Consider the following 21,912-nt stretch of genomic DNA (forward strand, 5'->3'; position numbering starts at 1 on the left):
TCACAAGTTGGTATTTCTCGCCAGATAGAAGGGGTGACCGAACGGTATCTGACTCCCTTCTCCTGTAACCACCTGGTGATTGCCCCACATTTTTTCCACAGTTGTAGCGTGAGTGCGGACAGGTCCTGGTAGATTGCCACATTTGAGTTGTCGTATTTTATGTCTCTTAAGGTTCTCGCTCTCTCCAGTATCCTTGCCTTGTCTCTGTAGTAGTGGAACTTTGCCAGAACCCATCGCGGGCCTCTACCTCCTCCGCCAGCTCTTTGGACCCTGTTGATTAGAACGGTTTCCCCAGAGTCAGTTCCCAAGACTATTCTGATGATTTCCTGCACTTTGTTCTCTAGACCGGTCTGGGTCTCGTCCTCCGCTTCTGTCAGGCCAAAGATCCGCAGGTTGCTTCTCCGTTCCCGGTTTTCCATGTCGTCTACCTTGAGGCTAAGCTCGTCCTCCCGTCTCTGCATATCTCTGAACCACATCTCCATTTGTGTCTCTAGTAGGTCTGTAGATGCCTGGTTATTCTCTACTCCCTCCATTCGGTCTTCAAGTGTGGAGACTTATGCGGTGAGGTCTGCCAGTTTACCACCCATGTCTGTCCTCATGCCCCTGATTTCATCTAGAATCGTCTGGATATTGTTTTGCATAGTGTTCATGTCTGGGGCAGAGGGGGAAGAGGTGCCCGTCTCCATCTTCGGAGCCCCTGGGGTAAAGTGGTACTTCGCTAGGGTTTCTTTCCAGCTCATACGTTGTTACCCTCTTCAGATATCCACCGGTTTCGGGTACTTTGGTGGTACCTTCTGGGAGTGGCGGTGTGCTTAGCAGTTTCCTGGGTCACAGTGGTGCGGTGCTGCGCGGTGGGCAGGTTCCCGTGACCCCCCCGTTACCCAGCTTCCCGTCCCCTGTCCTGATCCAGGCGTGGGCTCGGGAAACTATATCAGAGTTCCTCGAGGAGGGAGTTCCAGATCTTGTGGAAGGGGGGGGGGTGCATTCCCCAAGCAATTGTGCCCCTATAGCTCGGGTCTCCTGAACGCCGGTTCTGTGATGGGCGCCGATGTGTTGGGGGAGGCCCAGGCGTGCTCCCGCGTCGGCCCGGTCCCTCGGAGGGGCCGCCCCGGACCAACGTGCCCCTCAATGCTGAGTTGCGAGGCGCCACTTACCCTGTTGTGGGGAGCTCTGTGGTGGAGTACAGGGGGGGGGGGGCGGACCACGCAATTGCACCCCTATGTCTAGAACCTCTTGGTGGCCGGTTCCGTGGTAAGCACTGGATTGTCAGGGAGGAGCTCGGGCGCGCTCCCGCATCGGCCCAGCCCCACGAGGGGGCAGCTCTGGATTAACGTGCCCCTCGTTGCTGTGCAGTGGAGTACCACTTACCCTGTTGTGACAAGCTCTGTTGGGGGCTATGGGTGGTCAGGAGGGCCCCGGTGTGCTCTCGTGCTGGTCTGTGTCTATGTGGGTCCTCTCGCGGGTTCCTGGAGGGCTGTGTCGGGTCTCCAGGACCAGCCGGTGTTGAGTGTGGCGGGCCCGAAGGGGGGCGGGGGGGCAGGGGGGGAAGAGGGGCCCTAGTGCGCTCCCGCGACGGCCCGGACTGATTGCTGGGGCTGCCGGGGGGGGGGGGGGGGTCTGGAGAGTGTGTGGTGGGTTCAGTGGCGCTCCTCGTGGTCCGCGTCAAAGTTCCTCTCCGGCCGCTCCACCGTGCAGTATCTCTCACACGTGTGGGGCCGTCCCGGGCAGGCGAGCAGGACGCGTTACCTCAGGCACTCCGATTCCCAGCTCGTCTGTGTTTGCGAGTGCAACGTACGGCCGGTCCGCTGATTGCCGTTCCAGGCCAGCCCGCCTTGGGGAGGTGGGCGGCTCTGCTCTGCCGGGCCGCCCGCGACGCCGGCTCGGAGGGGGGAGCGCAAATGCTCCAAACCGAATATCTCCCGCTGTGCGGCACCCTGGAGGCTCAAAGAGGTGTCACCTGGGTCCTGGGGGCTTCCCACAACTGTTTCTTCAAGAATGGGGAAGCGAATGCTCCCATTTTCACAACGAACTCCATGATTCTCCCGGGGTCATTCGGGGAGCTAACAGATCAGGCAGCCATATTGCCTGCGCCCCCTGGTGGCCTTCCGTCAAAGACATTTTTGAGTGGCAGTCTGAGCATCTCTTGAAGCCCAATGGTTTTGGAGCACACATTGTAATTAAAACCATGTCGAATTCTCAACCACAAAGCGAAATTCGCAGAACGAAAGAGCCATTCCTCAAACAGCAAGCCGAGCATGTGGAAAAAAAGGAACTGAGGTACGGGGACATGGTGACCCAGCATATGTATAGTGACCAACGTCCCTTCTGTAGTAGACTACCAGCACATCGAGTCAAGATGGATCGACAGTCAAGTCGAGATGCACTACGTCCCGTGTCAAAAGGTTTTCTGAGCAGCTGATGCTGGAAGGTATGTCCATCCAATGAGGAATCTGTGGAAGAAAACAATCCATTGAAGGAGGGTTTCCACCGTCACAATAAACGATGGACGCACAAAGGTTTTCTGGGGCTATGACAAAGGTTTAATTCATAGAAGATCTACCTTTAACAGTGGGACAAGATATGATGGCTGCGCCATTGTTCTATTCCCCGAAGAGATTTAATGAGTCAACATGACTATTTCAGGCATAATATGTTCAACAAGCATTCATTATGCAAACGCAAGAGATCTCCTATGAGCATTTTATGGCTGGAAAGCATTACGAGGGATACACTTAAATTCAGAATTATTCCTTTATGCGGTACAGGTGTTGTTAGGATGGCTTCCGCAAATACAATACAATTTGTTACGATGGCCTGCAGAGTTTTTGGTTCAGAGCAGAAGTACCCGTGGATGTGGTGGAGGGAGAGAATACACTTAGAAGCAGCAGTGGTGCGGGAGGACAGTAACGTTACACAGGACAGACGAGGAAGGTGTTAACTGGCCCACAGCTGTAGCACTGGACTCAAACACAGCGGTTGAGTGACATGACAGGTGACAAGCTATTTCAAGAAGACGATACTGATTAAGTCATTTTTTAAATATCCATTCCGTATCAATTGCAAAGACACTATAGAGAAATAACCCAGATAATACTGTTGGCTAAAAAGGTACCATCCTTTATGCGACAAGATTTGGCAAAAGTACCAAGCATGCTATGGACTAGCAGCCCTTATGATGTAGGTCTGCTGAAAGGGAATGGTGCAGTCTGAATTAAACCAGACGAGGGAGCAATATTAAGCCAAGTTAAACACTATCCCACGTCAAGAGAGGCAGACAGTCATTTATTAAACGATTGCCGCCTTGATGCGAAGGGTATCATTGTGCCATGTGAATACCCATGCAATACAGTGGTGTACCCATGGAAAAAAATCAAAGGGAAGGTCATTGAGATTTAAACAAGATTTGTCCCCCTTAAACAATATTGTGGAGGCAGAGTTTACAGTTGTGCCCAACCCTGTGCCCAATTGTGTGTAACATACCACCCACTGCTACTCATTTCACAGTAACAGACTTGATGAATCCTTTTTTCAATTCCATTGCACGCAGATTCTCAATATCTGACAGCGTTTCCTTACTGCGGGATCCGACTCCAACATACAAGACTTCCACAGGGATACTGCGAGTCCCCCAGTGTTAAAAAGAGTGCTGCAGATGGACTCAGGAAATATACAAGCCCCCAGTGAGATTATACAATATGTTGATGGCCTGTTAGTGTGCAGCACCACAATGGAAGAGTGCAGAGAAAACTCAGTGATGTTTTCAAAGTTGTCTGAGAAGGATACAAGGTGGACAAAGAAAAGTTGAAGTATTGTCAGGAAGAAGTAGTATATTTGGGCAAGATAATATCAATAGAAGTGTGACATCTGACAGAGCAGAGGCAATTGCAAATATGTCCCGTCCAGTCACAGTGAAGGATTTATAGCAATTACTGGGGCTATGTAATTATTGTCGAGTGCGGGTCTTTGACTATAACACATACATTCAAGCCACTTTTAGAAGGATTGAAGGAAGCACAGAAAGAAAGAGACCCTAATGTAGACAGACATGATGATCTATGCATTTGAGGAACTGAAATATATAAGCACAGCCCCTGTGCTAGGGATACCAGTTTACAATGAGATTTTATTTATTCTCACATTCAAATGAATATGTGATGACTGCTGTCCCCAAGCAAAAAACATGCATGAGATACAAACCTTTGGCATATTACAGTGGGATTTTAGATCCAGTGATGAGGGGGCATTTTCCATGTGAACAAGCACTAGCTGCAGCATTTTCTGCAATACAGAAGTCATCTGCGAGAACAATGGCCAGTGCCATAACATTGTATGTGGAGCATGCCCTATTTGCCATAATTGAAAAACCAAAATCCCCATAGACCACCCTGCAAGCATCTGGGTATGAGATTATAATAGCCAATCCATCAAACATCATTAGATGCCACACAGTAAGTACAGCAAGTTTTATTACGAAACCAGTACACGGAGTAGAATGGGTTCATTACTTCTACATAAAGACAAACATGACTATGAACCCCCGATAAAAGAAACCAAGCTAGAGGGGAGCCTAGGGGGATAGGTGGTCTTCATTGATTGTTTATTGACTATCGATCAGAGCACAGGATTGAGGCATTCGGGAGCAGCAGTGATGAGAAGTAAGGGTGATGATTTTGAGATTGTGTCAAGCATTAGATTACCAGCACACTTTTCTGCGCAGGCAGCTGAGTTTAGCGGGTTAGCAATGACATTAGCATTTGAAGAGCACGAGGTAGTGACGATATATTCTGACTGCCTTCATGACGTCTACCGTACATTCAGGACCGTCACAATGGAGAAGACAGGGCTTCCAGCATGCAGATACCACAGCAGTACAGTATGTCCCATTAGTAGGAAGATTGCTAGATGCACTAGCATATCCTACAATGGCTGCCATGAAGTGTGCAGCCTAGGCCAGAGGTACGGACTTAAGTTTCCATGGGCAACAACGCTGAAGCAAAAATGGCAGCATATTTCCCACAGATAGCAGACATTGCCTTTTCCCCACACAAATGTATGCTCAACATGAAGAAAACAGGAGGCTATAATCCATTACCATTAACACAATTAGTAGGTACAGGGACAGGCATCAGAGATGGAACAGGATCTTTGAGTAAGGAAGGAATGCTCACTATCCCCCCAGTAACCTGGTCTGGCAAAATGATAGCACAGGAAAGCCTGTAATACCACCCGAGTTGCTCACAGTAGCGTTAGAAGAAGCAACCAACGAAAATAGAGAATGTAGTGTAGATATTGATGCTATAATAGCCCCCTTGTCATTGTACACAGGAGATCTGATTTATGTGAGGAACCACATTCGCAAGTGGCAAAAGCCACGTTTCGAAGGCCCAATTACTGTTGAGTATGCAACCCCCACCGCATTAAAAGAGCATGGCAAGAAGGGAGTTGTTTCTTACCTGTAACTCAATTTCTCCACGGTTAGTATCTTCCATGGATTCACATGCTGTGAATATTTCCAGTCGTCAGGCTGGGAAACCTCAGTAACTTTAATATAGCGGTTTTCTTCTGGAAAACTTTGACACTGAGTGTCCTATTGACGTCTTTATGGGTGCTTTAGCCTGCACCAATAGGACGCCCAGTATAAAATAGCCACGCCTCCGCGGCTTCCCTTCAGATTTTAACCTCACCAAAATGGAGGAAAAACAAAGTGTCTGTTTGCCTGAAGGGCCGGACGGAGGGCACATGTGAATCTATGAAAGATACCAATGCTGGAGAAATGGAGTTACATGTAAGAAACTACTCCCTTCTACAGCATTGGATCTTTCATGGATTCACATGCTAGGAATTGACTACATAGAAGTAAGAGAAACCTGGGAGAGCATAGCAGGCAAACCAGATTCATGCTGCAAGTAACATGAACCAACAATAGAAAATCCTTCTGTTTCAGTTATGACTGAAAATATTAGTAAAACCAAAACCCCGGAAGCTGCAGGGCCTACCTTATTTGAACAGGCATTAGAGGACTGTACGCCCCACCTGCACATCCTCTGCATGTTGTTGACCCAGACAGTGTCTGGTGAAGGTGTGCGGCACCGCCCATGTTGCTGCTTGGCAAATCTCACTGAGCAGTATGCCCGCCCACAGTGCCGCGGACGATGCTGTGGACCTTATAGAATGGGCCCTGGGAGTCGACCGTAAAGGCTTACCTGTTTTTTCGTGGCAGAAGGCAATTGTCATTGATACCCAACGGGAAAGTCCTTGCTTAGAAATCGGCTTCCCCTTGTTGGAGGGGCCGAAAGCCACAAACAGTTGTCTCGACATCCTGAAGGACCGTCCTGTCAACATAAAACTTCAAAGCCCTATTGATATCCAAGGAATGCAGTGCTTTCTCTACTGGAATGGTAGCCCTTGGAAAAAAAGGTGGGCAGGGCTATTGGAGTGTTCCTGTGAAACTCAGACGAAATTTTAGGAAAAAAGTGAGGATTTGTAGATAGGAGAACATTGTCCCTCATGAAACGCAGATACGGCGGGTCGATGACCAGAGCCTGAAGTTCTGAAACCCGCCTGGCAGAAGTAATGGCCACTAGAAAAGCGACCTTCCACCTGAGAAACTTCACCGCCGTCGTGGACATAGGCTCAAACGCTGGTTTCATGAGGGACGTGTCTGCGCCACTAGTCATGGGCCAGTTACTTCACATCCTGCAGGGTCCCAATGGACCCAGTCTTGGCGCCTTTGGCAGCAATCTCATTGTAAAGTGTGCTTTGCACACAGACTGTTGAAGGCACGTGCATCTGGACAGGGCGGGGCCCTAGCAATGCATGGCAGGCATGTGCAGAAGGCAGGAGTGGCAAGGTGGGCCTCAGGGCGGTGCCTAAAGGGAATGGCTGGGGCCAGGCTATTGAAGCCGGCCCCACCCACATGCTGGCGCTTCGCGTTAGTCTGCTAAAGCAGCGTAACGCTTACCACCATTCAGAAGACCTTACCTGTTTCAGCACGTGCATCCTCAGACTCCTGAACCCTCCAGCATCTTACCTCGAGTCAGCCACGCCATCGCTGGAAGCACTGCCACTGCTTCACTTCTGTAGCTACGTGCGCATCTTACCTGAGTCAGCTGCATCATCGCTGGGAGCACTACTATTGCTTCCCCTTCTGCAGCCACGCGCATACCTTACCTGGATCTGCAGCCCCTCGAGGGTGCCGCCCAGCATCCTTACCAATCCCGAACTTCCATCAACGTCACAGAGGTCGAATTTTTGGGATTTTTGCTTACTCCACAGGATGTTCAAATGGACACACGCAAGGTTGAGGCTATCCTCAAATGGCCTTCCCCGACCTCCACCAAAGGGGTACAAAGCGTGTTGGGATTTGCTAATTTTTAGAGACGGTTTATACCACAATTCTCTCAGATCGTCCATCCGATCACATCCCTTCTAAAGAAGAATAAGAAATTCCTATGGTCCGCCAAAGCAGAGAGCGCTTTTCAGGAATTGAAACAAGCCTTCACCTCCGCACCAGTACTTCAACATCCTCGGCCAGATCTACCCTATGTGGTTGAAACGGATACTTCTAGTATTGCCATGGGAGCCGTGCTATCGCAAAAGGTCCCTGAAATGAGGCAACTCCATCCCATAGAATTTTGGTCTCACAAAGTTTCAGCACCTGAAAAGAACTATGCAATTACCGACAAAAAACTCTTGGCAATCAAAGGAGCCTTCAAGACCTGGAGACGCTACCTGTTAGGGACCAAACACACAGTTACTGTTATTACTGATCACCGTAATTATAATATTTAAAAACAGCTAAAGCTCAGTCCTCACGTCAACTCCGCTGGGCTTTCTTTGCTGAGTACGATTTTATAATAAACTATCAACCAGGAGTGCGTAATGGAAAGGTAGACGCCCTATCGAGAATGGGAGAGGACCAAGACGCCTTCAATCCAGTCGACCCCATTGCCATTATTCCCGAAGAACGAATTCAACACCAGATCGCCGTAACGACCTGCTGGGCAGACTTAAAAATTGAACCCCAAAGTCAGATGGACCAGACTGCCCAAAAGGAATGGTTGAGTAAGGGGGATTAATATTCTATCAAAAATAATCTGCCATACTTCCAGGGAAGACTATGTTCAAGACAAGGAAACACGCACCAAAATAATAGAGAACTATCACGAGTCATTGGTGGAAGGAAACCCTGGAATTGCCAAGACTAGAGCCAAAATCCTTGCCAATTATTGGTGGCCCTCTTGGAGGAAGGATGTAACCCAGTTTGTTACCACTTGAGGTGTCTGCACACAAAACAAAGCCCAAAAACTAAACAATGCAGGGCTATTGAGACCATTAGTAGTACCACCGACACAATGGCATACTTTGTCACTGGACTTCATTACCGACCTGCCACCCTGTGATGGGTTTAAACACATTCCATTAAAAGGACACTGCCTATCGGCCACGATACCTGGGACCATATCCGATTAAGGCCATCATAAACCCTGCGGCCATGAAATTGGATTTACCAGCCAACATGCGAATCCACCCAGTTTTCCATGTCTCTCTTCTAAAACCAGTGAAACCAGACACACAAATTTCAACACCACCTGAACCGGAGGTTATCGCAGGGCAACTTTAGTATGAGATAAAAAACATCCTGGACTCCAAGAAAGTACGCTCAAAACTTTATTATTTCATTGATTGGGAGGGCTACGGGCCCCAAGATCGTACTTGGGAACCAGCCGAATTTATCCATGCTCCACGACTCGAACAATTTCACCGGAACAACCCCACCAAACCTGGACCAGAGGGAAGGACAACCCTGAGAGGGGCCTTGAGGGGAGTGCTGTCATGGCCACTGGTCATGGGCCAGTTACTTCACATCCTGCAGGGTCCCAATGGACCCAGTCTTGGTGCCTTTGGCACCAACCTCATTATAAAGTGTGCTTTGCACACAGACTGCTGAAGGCACGTACATCTGGACAGGGCGGGGCCCTAGCAATGCATGGAAGGCACATGCAGAGGCAGGAGGAGTGGCAAGGTGGGGCCTCAGGGTGGGGCCTCAGGGCGGGGCCTAAAGGGAGTGGCTGGGGGCAGGCTATATAAGCCAGCCCCACCAGCATGCCGACGCTTCGCGGTAGGCTGCTAGAGCAGCGTAACGCTTACCACCGTTCAGAAGACCTTACCTGTTTCAGCACATGTATCCTCAGACTACGGAACCCTCCAGCATTTTACCTTGAGTCAGCCACGCCATCACTGGAAGCACTGCCACCGCTTCACATCTGCAGCTACACGCGCATTTTACCCGAGTCAGCCGCATGATCGCTGGGAGCACTACTATCGCTTCACCTTCTGCAGCCACACGCATACCATACCTGGATCTGCAGCCCCTCGAGGGTGCCGCCCTGCATCCTTACCAATCCCGAACTTCCATCAACACAGGATCTTCTTCCGACGCACCATCCTCGAGGATCTTCATCTCCGGTCGCCTGTAGAAGTTCGGAAACCGCCCATCAAGCACTGATCTGCTGCACCTGCAAAGGGAAAGGAAAGGCAAGGTTAGCACATGCATAGACTTTCATACTCTAAGCAGGGAGCTTCAGGTAGAGGCCACTTACCTCTGGAGCTCCTCCGGAGTAGACTTTGTCATCACACGTTCCTGGGTCATCTTCATACCAGGGAGAGAGAAAGGACACTATAGGGTTACAGACAATCATGGAGGAAGATTTACACAATCGATACGAACAATAATCATAGTTACAAAACTTACCTTCAAGACGGGATGGTCGTAGCCGGTCTGGGCCTTCACGCTAAGGACCAGTGACGCAACTAGGTCCATCTACAGCACCCCTGCTGGAAGAATACAGAACGGTGAGCTCATCTTTCAATCAAAACAGGTGAGCCTGCATGGGCAAACTCTTGCTCACAACCTTCTGGCACAAAGGGTTGAGGGGAATCCCGAGGTCACCACGCCATTTTCACCATCTTTCATCCTCTCTCAGGAGCAGAACCAGTATCCTGGGTCCTCGATAACGCAGTGGCTGGGGAAGAGAGCTGATCTACGGGGGCCAGGTCCAGGGAGGGCTCCAACCGCGCCCCAACGCCCCCGCGGAGACCAGGTGAGCGTAACAGGCCGAGAGTACCATATTGAGACTCCAGACCGGAGAAAACTTCTTCGGGGGAAACATCCTGAAAAGGCCTTTGAGGAAATTTTTAATCAATCTGTCACTGAACAGAGGTGTAGAGTCGCGCTGCCTCGTGACCCTGGAGATGACGGCCAAGTGGACCTTGATCGAAGACAACGCCAAACCCCCCCCTTTACCAACAGCAGAAGATAAGGCAGAAGTTGTGGCGGCGAAACATGCAATGGCTGCAAGTTGGGCTTCTGCGAGCACCAGGCACAGAACCTTTTCCCCTTTCGACTGCAAGACATGTTGGTAGATGGCGCCCTCGCGGCTGCCAAGATGTGGCAACAGTCCCAGGAAATCCTTAGGTGTCGAAATTATGAGTGGTCAGGAGCAACGCTGCAAGGCTGAGGGATCCCGGGTCGTGATGCTACACCTTTCCTTCATCCTTTGACAGCAGATCCGGCTCTGACCCCAGATGAAAAGGGTCATCCACTGCTAGGTGAAGAAGTTCCGAGAACCAGGTCTGTTGGGGCCAGAACGGGACCACTAGGATCACGTTGCACAGAACCTTGTGCCCCCTCTGGATTATTTTCCGGATCAGAGGAAACGGAGGGAATGCAAACAAGCCTGTCCACAGAAATGAGAATGCGTCCCCCCTCGAGTCTGAATGAGCCACCCTGCTGGCGAAGAGACTGCACTGCTTGTTTACTGGGCTGTCGAATAAGTCCAGAGGGGGAGTCCCACATTTCTTGAACATCCTTCCCACCTGGTTGTCCTTCAGCCACCATTCGTGCATCTGAACGGATTCTCTGCAGAGAGCAGCCGCCTGAAAGTTTTGAACCCTTGGCAAATAGTCAGCCACAAGATGAACCTTGTGCGCTCAGACCCAGTGCCAGACTGCTTGAGCCTCCCGGGATAGGGGCGGTAAATGTATGCCTCCTTTGCGCAGATAAAACAATGGTGGTGGTGTCTGTCAGACTCTGCACCGCTGAGTCCTGAATGAGGGGCAGAAAAGACTTCAGAGCCCAGCGTACTGCCTTCAACTCCAGAATGTTGATGTGCAATGAAGCTTCCTTGAGGGACCATAGGCCTTGGACCTGAAACTGGTCGAGGTGAGCCCCCCCGTCCCACTGGGAAGAGCCTGTCACGATTGTGTACTGAAACTCCAGTTCCACCAGGGGCATAACCCTCACTATGTTTTGAGAGTGAGTATACCAATGAGGGCGTCTGCCAGCACCCGGGAGACGAGAACCTAATCGGACCAGGAATCAAGGACCTGTGACCATCTTGAAGCAAGAAACTCCTGCACTGGCCGCATGAAAAGTCGACAATTCGGAATGAGTGGGATGCAGGACACCATGGTGCCAAGAGACGACATGTATACACGGACTGTGACCGATGTTCCCGGCACAAAGGAGCCCGCCATGGATAATAGTTTCTCTATACGTTCGACCGATGGGTTCATCATATTGAGTTGCGTATGAAAATGTGCCCTAGAAAAACCAAGTTCCCGGAGGGCGCCAGTCGAGATTTGGCAAAGTTGACAGCAAAGCCCAGACACTGTAACAGGAGCATAACTGCTTGGAGAGACTCAAACGTCCGCTGACGAGTCATCCCCCTGACTAACCAGTCGTCCAGGTACGGATAAACATGGCGTCCCTCCCTGCAGAGCCAAACCGCCACTGGAGCCAGGCACTTGGTGAACGTCCTTTGAGCTGACTGGAGGCCAAAGGGGAGAACTCATAACTGGTAATGCTCGTCGCCGACCACAAACCGTAGAAACTTGCTATGTTTGGGGTGCATCAGGATGTGAAAATACGCTTCTTCGAGATCCAACGACACCAGAAATTCCCCCAGCTGAACCTATCAAATGACGTGCCACATTTCGTGGTTGTATTGCGCAATCATCGCCAACGAGTTGGCTGCCTTCACCATCGTAGCACACACCATGAGCACCTTCTTGCCAAAAGCATCCAGTTTACGGCCCTCATTGTCCGGGGGAGTCGCACACTTGTGCTGGCTACACGCCTTCCTACTGGCTGCCGCTGACGCCACCGACTCCGGAGTGGGCTGCGACGTGAGGCACTTTGGCGCCGACTCCCTTGCCTTGAACTTTTTCTCTTAACGGCCCTTGACTGCAGGCTCCGTGAATGGATAGCGTATAGTGCGAAGTCCCTCCTGCCACACGTGTGTAACGTTCACCTGATTCCCGCAGAGGCGCCGGTCTTGACTGGGTGAATGCCGTATCTTCAAAGGTGATGTGTAACACACGGTTGGCTCTTTGGGCTGGACCTCTGTGCACTGTATGTCTGACTCGAAGAGTAAGATGTCTGCAGATAGAAAATATGGGATTAATGAACTGGGGTTATTGGGTGCCTCTCTCCTCTTCCCTTTCTCTTCTCCTGTAGAACCCCAAAGGTTAACGCCCTCACCTTAGGTAAGTGAACGTCGAGCTCTCCATCTGCCTCGGGGCAGGGTGCCGTAACCAGTTTCTTCACTGGATAAGGGTCGGGCCTCTTGACCTCAGAGGACTGCTGTCCGTCGTTAACTGCACGAACGGTAACTTCTGGGCACTTCAAATGTCTTAAAAGTCTTTTGTAATGATATCTCTTGTTTTGCAGGGTTCCGGCGATGGCGGATGGCGGGCTGATGAGAGTTGAGGATCGAACCCGCGTGAGGAATAGAAGCGCCTGGAAGCACGTAAGTAAGCGCTTGTAGCCTGCTTCACGATGCGCACCAACTGTCCCTTTTATCTTGCAGGTACAAGTTCGGAGCTTTAGAGAAGCTGAAGGGTGCTGGAATACCCACTGGATTCGGCGTGGGAAGGAGTAATGGCACGTGAGTAATAAAGTTGCCCAATGTCTTTAAACGCACCTTCTTTTGTCTTTCAGATGCGGGATGCAGCGCCGAAGGCCTCCGGAGCGTGCGAAGAGTTGGTAAGCTTTTGTCTTTCAGATGCCGGAATGCAGTGCGAAGGCCTCCGGAGCGTGCGAAGAGCTGGTAAGCTTTTGTCTTTCAGATGCCGGAATGCAGCGCGAGGCGTTGGTGACAGCCGATGGACCAGGTAAGAGATGCGCTGCCACTGAAGACCGTAGTGCTAACCTGTTCTTTCTTTGTCTTTACAGGTGCTGCTGAAGACTGGATTCCAGGATGGTAAGCCTTTGTTCCCTTAGGCCCAGAAGCAGAAGACACGATGAGCGTTCTGCTGCAGAGAATGCAGAATAACGCAAAGCAAGATTCATCCATCGGGTGTGGTTTAAATAGCCTCCTGTAGTGCTTAGGTGTCTCCTTCCACAGCCACGCCTAGGTAAGAAAAAAAGAGTTCCTGCTTTCCAGAAGAGTTCCAGTGTTCTGAACCTAGGGAGTGGCTCCTGCCCCACCCAACAGGAAAAGTAGTCCCAAACAGAAGTGGATCAGTGGTTCAACTGGCAGGTAAGTAAGCAGCATGGTCTGCTGCAGGTAAGTCCACCCAAGCATTATGAGCCCGGCGCTTCCAGCGCTGGGACTGGGCATCTTTATGAGCCTGGTGCCACTGGCGCCAGGACAGGGTCCAAAAGGTCCCAATTGGGACTGGCTGGCACTCGGAACCGGGGTTATGGGTCTGCTTCCAAGGGAGTTGGGCAAGTCCTGATCTTTTGGAAGCAGAGATCATGACAACATGGTACAAAATGGGGCTAGAGAAGACCGCCTTCCGCCTCTTCCCCATATGATCAAACAAAAAACAGTCTTTCCTCGCCTCTTCCGGAGTGAGGCCAAACACATGGCAAGCCTTTGCCATCATGGCATGAAAGGCTCCCACATCATCCGGCAGAGAAGGCAGTGCCGGCTACTTAGAGGATCCACCTCTGGGTCAGTATCCGAGGTATCCGCCTGCCTGGGAGCCAACGAGACCGTGGAGTGTCCTTCGGAACGCTATCTGGCTCTGATTCCACCAGCTCCGCTTCTTCCTGATCCCTACAAGGAGGGGTGAAACCCTAGGCGAAGGCACAGGGGGCCGAACCGGGGGAGACATTTGTGAGTGACCCTGGCAAGGGGCCCCCAAAACTTCCTTATGCCAGGGAACGGCTGGCAAGTCCTGCCTCAAGGGATACACCAGGCTTTGAGGCACCGGGAGCCCGGCATCCAACTGTTCCAGGAGCGACTACAGTGTAGTAAGCACCTGCATTGATAGCAACAAGTGCAGATTGACCAATGGATACTGAGGCGGGGCCGCACCCAGGCCTCCCGACGTGGAGGGAACCGCCGGCTGCAGGTCCAACACCGAAGGATTGATAAAGGGATGACCTTCCTCCGGTTGTCGATGAAGGGTCCCTCGTCGATGAGCTTGTCGACAGTGGAATCGAGGTTAACGCCCCAGCCGGTGGAATGGCTTTCGCCCGGCAAAGAGGACCGCTAGGACTCTGACCTGGAACGATGTTTTGAAGACTCACGGCCCGAAGAGGAATGATGCGGTCCTTCGAAGATTTCTTCTTTGTCGACGAGAAGGAATGGGACCTCCACTTTTCCTTGTCCGATGCCGAGGGGTTGTGTGATGGTTCTGCCCATTTCTCCGGTCGGCCACTCCAATCCTTCGGCTTCTCAGCCCTCTGTGTGGGAGCGCCCTAAGAGAGGCCCCCGACCTTGTCCTTTAGCACCGGCCGTGTCACGGAAGACTCACCACTATTTTCCCAAATCAGACGCCATGCCTGACCCCGTGCACTGCTTCTTAAGCGTTGGCTCTGCCGACTGCGCCCTCTGGTGCGTTGGTGACCTCTTTGCCGAAGGAGTAGAGGACTTGCCCCAGCGGGCAGACCCCAACTTCGATGCCAAATAGGCCCCCTCGTTTAATCAGGCAATCAACCGCCAGTTACGCTCTTTAAGCATCTTCTTGGAGAAAGCCCGGCAAATGACAGTTCTCTACGGAGTGATTTGGGTAAAGGCAGTACAAACAGTCCGCATGGCCATCCCCATCATAAACGTTCTTGAGGCTGCAGGTCTCACACGGCCGAAATAACGTCTTTGGGCCCACAGATGCCATGACGGGGCCTAGAAACACACAGGTACAGCAAAGGGCACAAGTCCAAGGGATGAAGCACTAACAAGGGGCCTTCTGAGATCAGGTAATGCAGCAGGGCTTCACCAGGACAGTTGCAGACAAGGCCGCCAGGCCTCTTCAGAAGACGTCCTCAGGTCTTCAGTCGAATGCACAGCTACACAGGATACTTGGCTCTGCTTCTGAACCTCTGTAATAGCTGCAGGACTCCTCATATTATCCTAAAATCAGGTGCATGATCCAACTCAGCCCTCCATTAGCAAGGATCTGCACCACTCAGTCAGCAATGGTCCAGTCAGGTTCCACTGTGGTATCTTTCGTGCATGCACACCAGACTTGCAGGCACCAGTTTGTGGATTGGAACAAGACCGTCTGAGCCCACCTCCTGGGTCCACACAAAAAGGGCATGTATTAGCTTGCGATTAGCAGCTTTCCCAGCCAAATGCATGACCATGCTGGGGATTTCCTGAACTGATATGGCAGGAGGAAGGCCAAACAACAAATGAAGAATCTTGTGGCGCAGCCATTTTAAGACACTAGCCACCTTTAGTAGCCAAATGCGGTAAATGCGAACTTGCATACTAAAAATATAGCAAAAATTGTAAAAAGGTATCTGCTGCCACCACCCTTTCTTTAGGCACATTAAAAAGTAACTAAAAATCCCATAGGTAAGAATTTAGGGCAACACAAAAGTATCCCCATTGTAGTGCATTGTAAGTTGCATGCAATATTAAAAAGTTACAAAATAAGGTAAAAAATTGAAAGGCAAAAGGGAAACAGTTTCCCAGTAATGGAATTTTGAAGGACACGTCAGTTTCCCCAGAACAAATGAGCAAAAGGCCAGGGAAGAAAAGCTGAAGCAGTCACTCCTCTGTAAAGAGTCAGGACAGGATCAAAAACATAAGCTACAAGTTTGGGGGTTCATAGACTATGGAGTGCAAGTAGTCTAAAAGGAATATCTTTCCTAACAATTGATCTTCTCAAGCGGTCAAGAATGTGAAAGTGATTCCATAGTACTGCTGACAAATGAGCAATAAAAAAAAAACAAAGATGCATATGCTATTGTGATCAAAGAAGGGCAGCTGGAATGACTGCAGATTCACCCAGAGGTGGAAAAGGAACAGGCAGCAATATCTAAGAATATGCGTTGGGGCAACCGGTCTCAAACACACATGGACTAGACTATTGAGCGGAATTGAAAAACGTCAAACATGTAGACTGAGCGTTTTAGACAGGCAAATACTGTTCTTCTAAATAGGTTTTTAATCTTACTACCTCAATAAAAAGTACTACAGTACTGTCTTGCATAAAACATAGGTTGCCTCAAATAAATGCTGGAATTTGCATCTGGAAAAAGCTGTTGTGTCTAAAATACTTGTTCCAGGGCCAGATAAATTTGTCCAGAGCTGATCTACGTATAAAGATATGCCTCTTTGCTGAGTGGAGGGTGCAGAGCTGCTACTAGTTTGCCTATATTGGCAATATATCTACCACCAGGTTATTTACACAGTTTTGATATTTGACCAATTCATGTGACATTTTGCTAGTCCTTATGTGTGGTCACTATACCTGAATGCTGGCACTGGGTCGCAGAGCCGTAGTTCCTCCACTGGCATCTTGCACCTCAATTCGACTGGAAAGGACCCCAAAGCACTGCGACACTTCTTGGTAGCAGATCTTCCTGAAAGAGAACGAATTAGAGCTGGGCACACATTTGTGAAAGAGAAAACTGAAAACAGTTTGTCACCCAACTAGAACCTAGAAACCATCGTATCAGAATAGTTTGGATCCCATATATAGTGCCCAATCCTGAATTCTAAGGTCACTGACCCAGAGAAAAGAAATTATCGAAGAGAAACCCACCCAGAAACTCCAATCTGTCCATCACCACAACCCTTCCTCCAACTCAGATAACCTCCACTGGATTCTCACCTAGGAGACTCGTAGAGCGGTACAGTACGAATGTGCAGTTTCTGTATCTCATCGATGGTGCCGATCGTCAAAGTGCTGTTATTGGCCAATGCTAAGCTGCCAAGGAAAATAAATGCACAAGTCAGCAACTGAATCTCTGAGCACTTAAGATAAGCTCTTAGGAATTATGCAGACAAAATACATTGATGACAGTTAAATTCTGATCTCCAAGGACAAAAACATGGGCAGGAACAAGCTAAGACTTACAACAGCAGAGGGGGTAGGGATTGACAGTAGGTGAATGGAGCCACATCACACTTAATGTCCATTGCACATGCTGTTCACAAAGGCTTTAACCCCTTAAGTGTCAAGGACAAGTATACTTGTTCCTTTTGCATAGACTTACCTAATAGTCTGGCAGAATTGTTTTAGGAATGTTCTTAAGTTTCAATAACGCACATTTCTCCTTAGCACAGATTCATGATCTTAGCATTTTCAATCAAGAAGACCACTCACATTATATTCTTCACAAGGAGTAATGTGATTGCACTTGAAGCTAATGTGTGTAATATTTATGTAAAGAATCAGTGTTTATTTTGTCCCATTTTATATTTTGTAACCATATACCATAGTGACTACTAGTCCATCGTTCTCTTTCTTACGTACTAGTACCAAGGTCAGTCCCAAGGAATGACACTGGAGCCATTTACACTCCAATACACTTTTTATAGAATGAGCCTACTGCACATGTAAGCTGCAGTACAGCACTCATGCTCCGTTCTTCTGACTAGCCCACCAGTCCGTTTACACCAGGGCTAGCTGATTAATAGGATTATTGGAGTAAGGGGAAGAGAGCTCACTGAGAAAAGGGGACAATTGTCTAGAAGTACAGTCGTGACTGCATCTTTCCTCCACACTAGTGAGTCCTTCCTGAAGCAGCACTCCTTTATAAGGATTTGAAAATCTAAGGTCTTAGAACACAGCATAATCAAATCGGGTATCACTTTGAGAGCATACTTCCATGGAATAGTGACAGAGGTGGATGGCATTGATTACCAAGTGTAACAATGCTTGGAACATGCCCCTGAAAGACCATTGAAGCAGCTTTAGCAGGCGAAGAGTGAAGATACATTTCTAAACTAGAGCTCATTAGAGCTGGCAAGAAAGACTTCTAGAAATGAAGGGCATCTTCCTGGATTAGAAGGCTGATATCGGAAGGTAAATTTGGTAAGTATTTTTGTGCCAAAAATGCATGGCTTTCCCAGTGAGATTTATAAGTAAACTAGCAAAGGTACCCTTTCTCCGTAAGGGTTCTGTAGACAGACACGATCACACCAAGTGTTAAAAATCCTGTTCCAATTTGCTCATCGCTTGATGTGCTTTGCACCCTGAAGTAAACTGCACCGAGAATGAGCATGTGTGGTTGGCTGACATACCCTGGAGTAGATGTTGGGATGAGGGGGGGTGACCAGAGTTGGTGTGCTGCTGCATACTGGGACCTTATGTGCTCTCTCCCCACCGAGATCGCCTCACCATGGCGTGGTGCAGTTTGTTGCGGTGCATTGCTGTTCAAATATTGCAGGAACCGTGCATCCTAGGGCCTTGAAACATGGTTTTCAAGGTCCCATAGGGAGCTCGAATTTTGTTCCACGTGTCAGGACCGGTCCTTCTACAGCCACATTGATGTTTCGCCGATTTCAGGGAACCGTCATGTGTGAAGGTGATGAAATCTAGGAAAGGGGTGGGGTGTCCACATGCCATGTAGCCATTAATGTCTGGAAGGGTCCTAACAGGTAACTATGCAAAATTTGGTGCAGGTTGGTGAACCAGTGTGGAATTGTATAAGGAACAACGCTTCGCTAAGCCACAAACCCGCACATTTTTTTTAACTTGTGCTGAAATCTAGGGAACAGGGTGGGGTGTCCAAATATCATGTAGCCAGTACTGTCCAGAGGGTCCCAACAGGCAACTAAGCTAAATTTGGTGCAGATAAGTGAAACATTGTGGAACTGGATAAGGAACAATGCTTTGCCCCAAACCCAGCCACCCACACATTTTCACTTTTAAAATATAGAAGAAAAATATGAACAGTGTGACCCCTTTTCAAGACCACAGGTTGTGAACATATACGTTCTAAAATGTAGCACCATAGGCAAACATCGAAGAAAGAATAGGTTGTAATGTCGGAGTGCGAGGGGGCATTGGGAAGGAGGCTTCCGTCATAAGGTTTGTTGGGTCTGAACAACAAACTATGGGCCTTTTAGGAGTTTGTGGTGCCAACAGAAATATGTTGCAGCCAATTGTTTTGGTGTCAAATTATCTACATCCAGTTACACCACCTCCAAACTGTAAGCTTGGAGATGAAGGGGAGGAGGCTTTCCCTCCACTTCACCATAAAGCAGATTTGCCCTGGGTGGTATTAGTGCCCATGTTAAGTCCCCCAAATTCAGAAAGGGGACTAACCCCACTGTAGTCCTAGTCCAGTTTGAGGGGGACTTAACAGTACAATTTTGTTTTGTATTACCAAGGAAAACATTGCCAACATCTTAATAAGAACGAATGTCCTCCTTTATCAAAGGCAAAATCAATATACAATGGCAAATTGCAGGTACTAGGTCTGGTTCCAGTTGCCCACTAAGTGCAATTGAAGTCTGTGCAACTTAGTCCTGACAATAGCAATTGCCTTAAAGAGTGCCCAACCTGTGCCTGAATCACCATGCTGTTGTAGAAGTCCTTGAAAGGAAGTAATTTCCTGTGTTTTGAATGTTCAGATACAGTCCACAGGAATTCAGCCCAAGCTTGTCGTCCAGGCAAAAATCTATATAAAGGATTTGTTCACATTGACCAAGAGACCCAGCCTGAAAATAAGCAACAATGTCCATACATAAGCTCAAGCATGAGCCAGGATATGAGTTTGTACCTGCCAGTCATCCAAGTGAGGTATACATGAAGACCCTCAACTCTGATAAGCTGCAATTACCACAATCTTTTAAAAACTCAAGGACCACCCGAGACCATCAAACAGGACCCTGTAATTAAATTAAACCATTCATATATAACCAGGTTACTCACCGTAGTGACCACCTTACTCCTAAATCCATAGTCCCCTTTCCTCCATACTTATGGGACATCTCTCTGTCCTGTGGGACGGGACCGGAGCACTTTGTAAAAAGCATCCAAAAAATGTTTTAAAAAATATGTCCTTCCTCTCTTTCTTGCGCGGGGCCCGGCACGTGGCTGTAACCCCGCCCACCTTGGCTTCGCCCCGCGCATCGCCCATCAGTCCTTTTCTATCGCCAGGTCAGAGCCCTATTAGCAATAACAGAGGAACCTTATTAGAGGTGACGGCGGGCGTATGGGGGAAAGGGGACTATGGACTAGGAGTAAGGTTGTCACTACGGTGAGTAAACTGGTTATACTCCTACGTCCCGTACCCTTTCCTCCATACTTATGGGAGATTCCCAAGCACTCCTAACAGGAACTACAGGTGGATGGAAATACCCCTTACTGAAAAAGGTTCTTCAGCACAGCCTGACCAAACTGAGCATCAGCTCTTGAGCTCATGTCAAGACAATAATGCTTACAAAAAAGCAGATGGGGAGGCACAAGTAGCTGCCCTAGTGATGGACTCCCAGGGGACATATTTCTGAAAAGCAACCGCGGCTGCCTTGCCCCGCACCAGGTGTGCATGAATACCCTTAGGAGGTTTCAGCCCTTGGACGGTGAAAGACTCTGTAATGCAGGCGGCAATCCACCGAGAAATAGTCGCCTTAGATGCCTGCTTACCCTGAGGGTTACCAAAAGTCACAAACAGTTGAGAACTCCTAAGCTCGGAAGTTCTGTCCAGATAGAATTTAAGAGCCCTTCTGAGATCGAGACAATGCAGAACGCTTTCTGCCTATGAGGTAGGGTTCGGAAAAAAGACTGGCAGGGAGATCTACTGATTCAGATGGCATTCAGTTACCACCTTCGGCAGGAAAGCAGGATTCGTCCGTAGGACCACCTTATCATTGTGAAAGACCAAAAAGGGATGCTCCACCGACAAGGCCTGGAGCTCACTCATCCGCCTTGCTGACGTAACGGCAACCAAAAAGGACACTTTCCAGGATAGATACTCGAGGTCCACCGTGGCCATTGGTTCAAAAGGTTTTTTTAAAAAAAAATTGTTTTTATTGTTTACAACATTTCAATATCGTGGTTACTTAACGATACAATAACACCCTCCCAACCCACTTTCCCAACTGTCCGGACCATAACATTCTTCACCACCAGTTTCATCTCTGTGCTTATTGTGAGTCATTTGTGCCGTTGCCTGAGGAGCCTTCTTCCTTAGGGCTAAACAGCGTAACCGTTAGTGCCACCCATTGGAGTAGATCATCCAAGGTGTCCTGTCTTTGTTGGCTCTGAGCCGTCTCCCAGGCAGCTGTTTCGGCATTCGTCCATTTGTGGAGGTGTTCCCACCACGTTGAGAAGCACGGGGCCTGAGGGCACTTCCAGTTCATAGCGATACGTCTTTTTGCGAGTATATACATTAAGTCTTTTAGTCTGTTTAATGGTCTGTTCTTCTTGTTTCTAGGATATCTTCTGAGGATACATGCTTTTGGCGTGTGCACCTCCAGGGTGACGTCCGCCTCGGCTTTGATTTGCGCCCAGAAGGTCTGTATGGTGGGGCATCCCCAAAACATGTGTGTCATCCCTGCTTGAGGTTCTTTGCATTTAGGGCATCCCGTAGCTTCTGCTCCTCTAAATCTGGAGATGTCTGGAGTGAGGCTCGCTCTGTTTATGATGTAAAATTAGTTTCTAGATACCTTTTTGGGGTATCTCGTTATGGCCTCCCACTCTTTGTCTTCGAACTGC

At 49.1% G+C, this 21,912-nt stretch overlaps 1 protein-coding gene across 1 annotated transcript in view; it reads right to left on the reverse strand.

Moving 5' to 3' along the window:
• The window catches only part of DDB1 (damage specific DNA binding protein 1), a 1,539,839-nt gene that overhangs the window by 605,761 nt on the left and 912,166 nt on the right, over positions 1 to 21,912 (reverse strand). Inside the window, exons 17-18 of the mRNA XM_069623834.1 lie at positions 17,077 to 17,172; positions 16,714 to 16,825 (exon numbers count right to left, since the gene is read on the reverse strand). Coding sequence (XP_069479935.1) covers positions 16,714 to 16,825; positions 17,077 to 17,172 — 208 coding nt within the window. The remainder of the gene's footprint in view (positions 1 to 16,713; positions 16,826 to 17,076; positions 17,173 to 21,912) is intronic.

Source organism: Ambystoma mexicanum, chromosome 11 (assembly GCF_040938575.1).
Source record: "Ambystoma mexicanum isolate Mex_15411 chromosome 11, UKY_AmexF1_1, whole genome shotgun sequence".
NCBI classification, from domain to species: Eukaryota; Metazoa; Chordata; class Amphibia; order Caudata; family Ambystomatidae; genus Ambystoma; species Ambystoma mexicanum.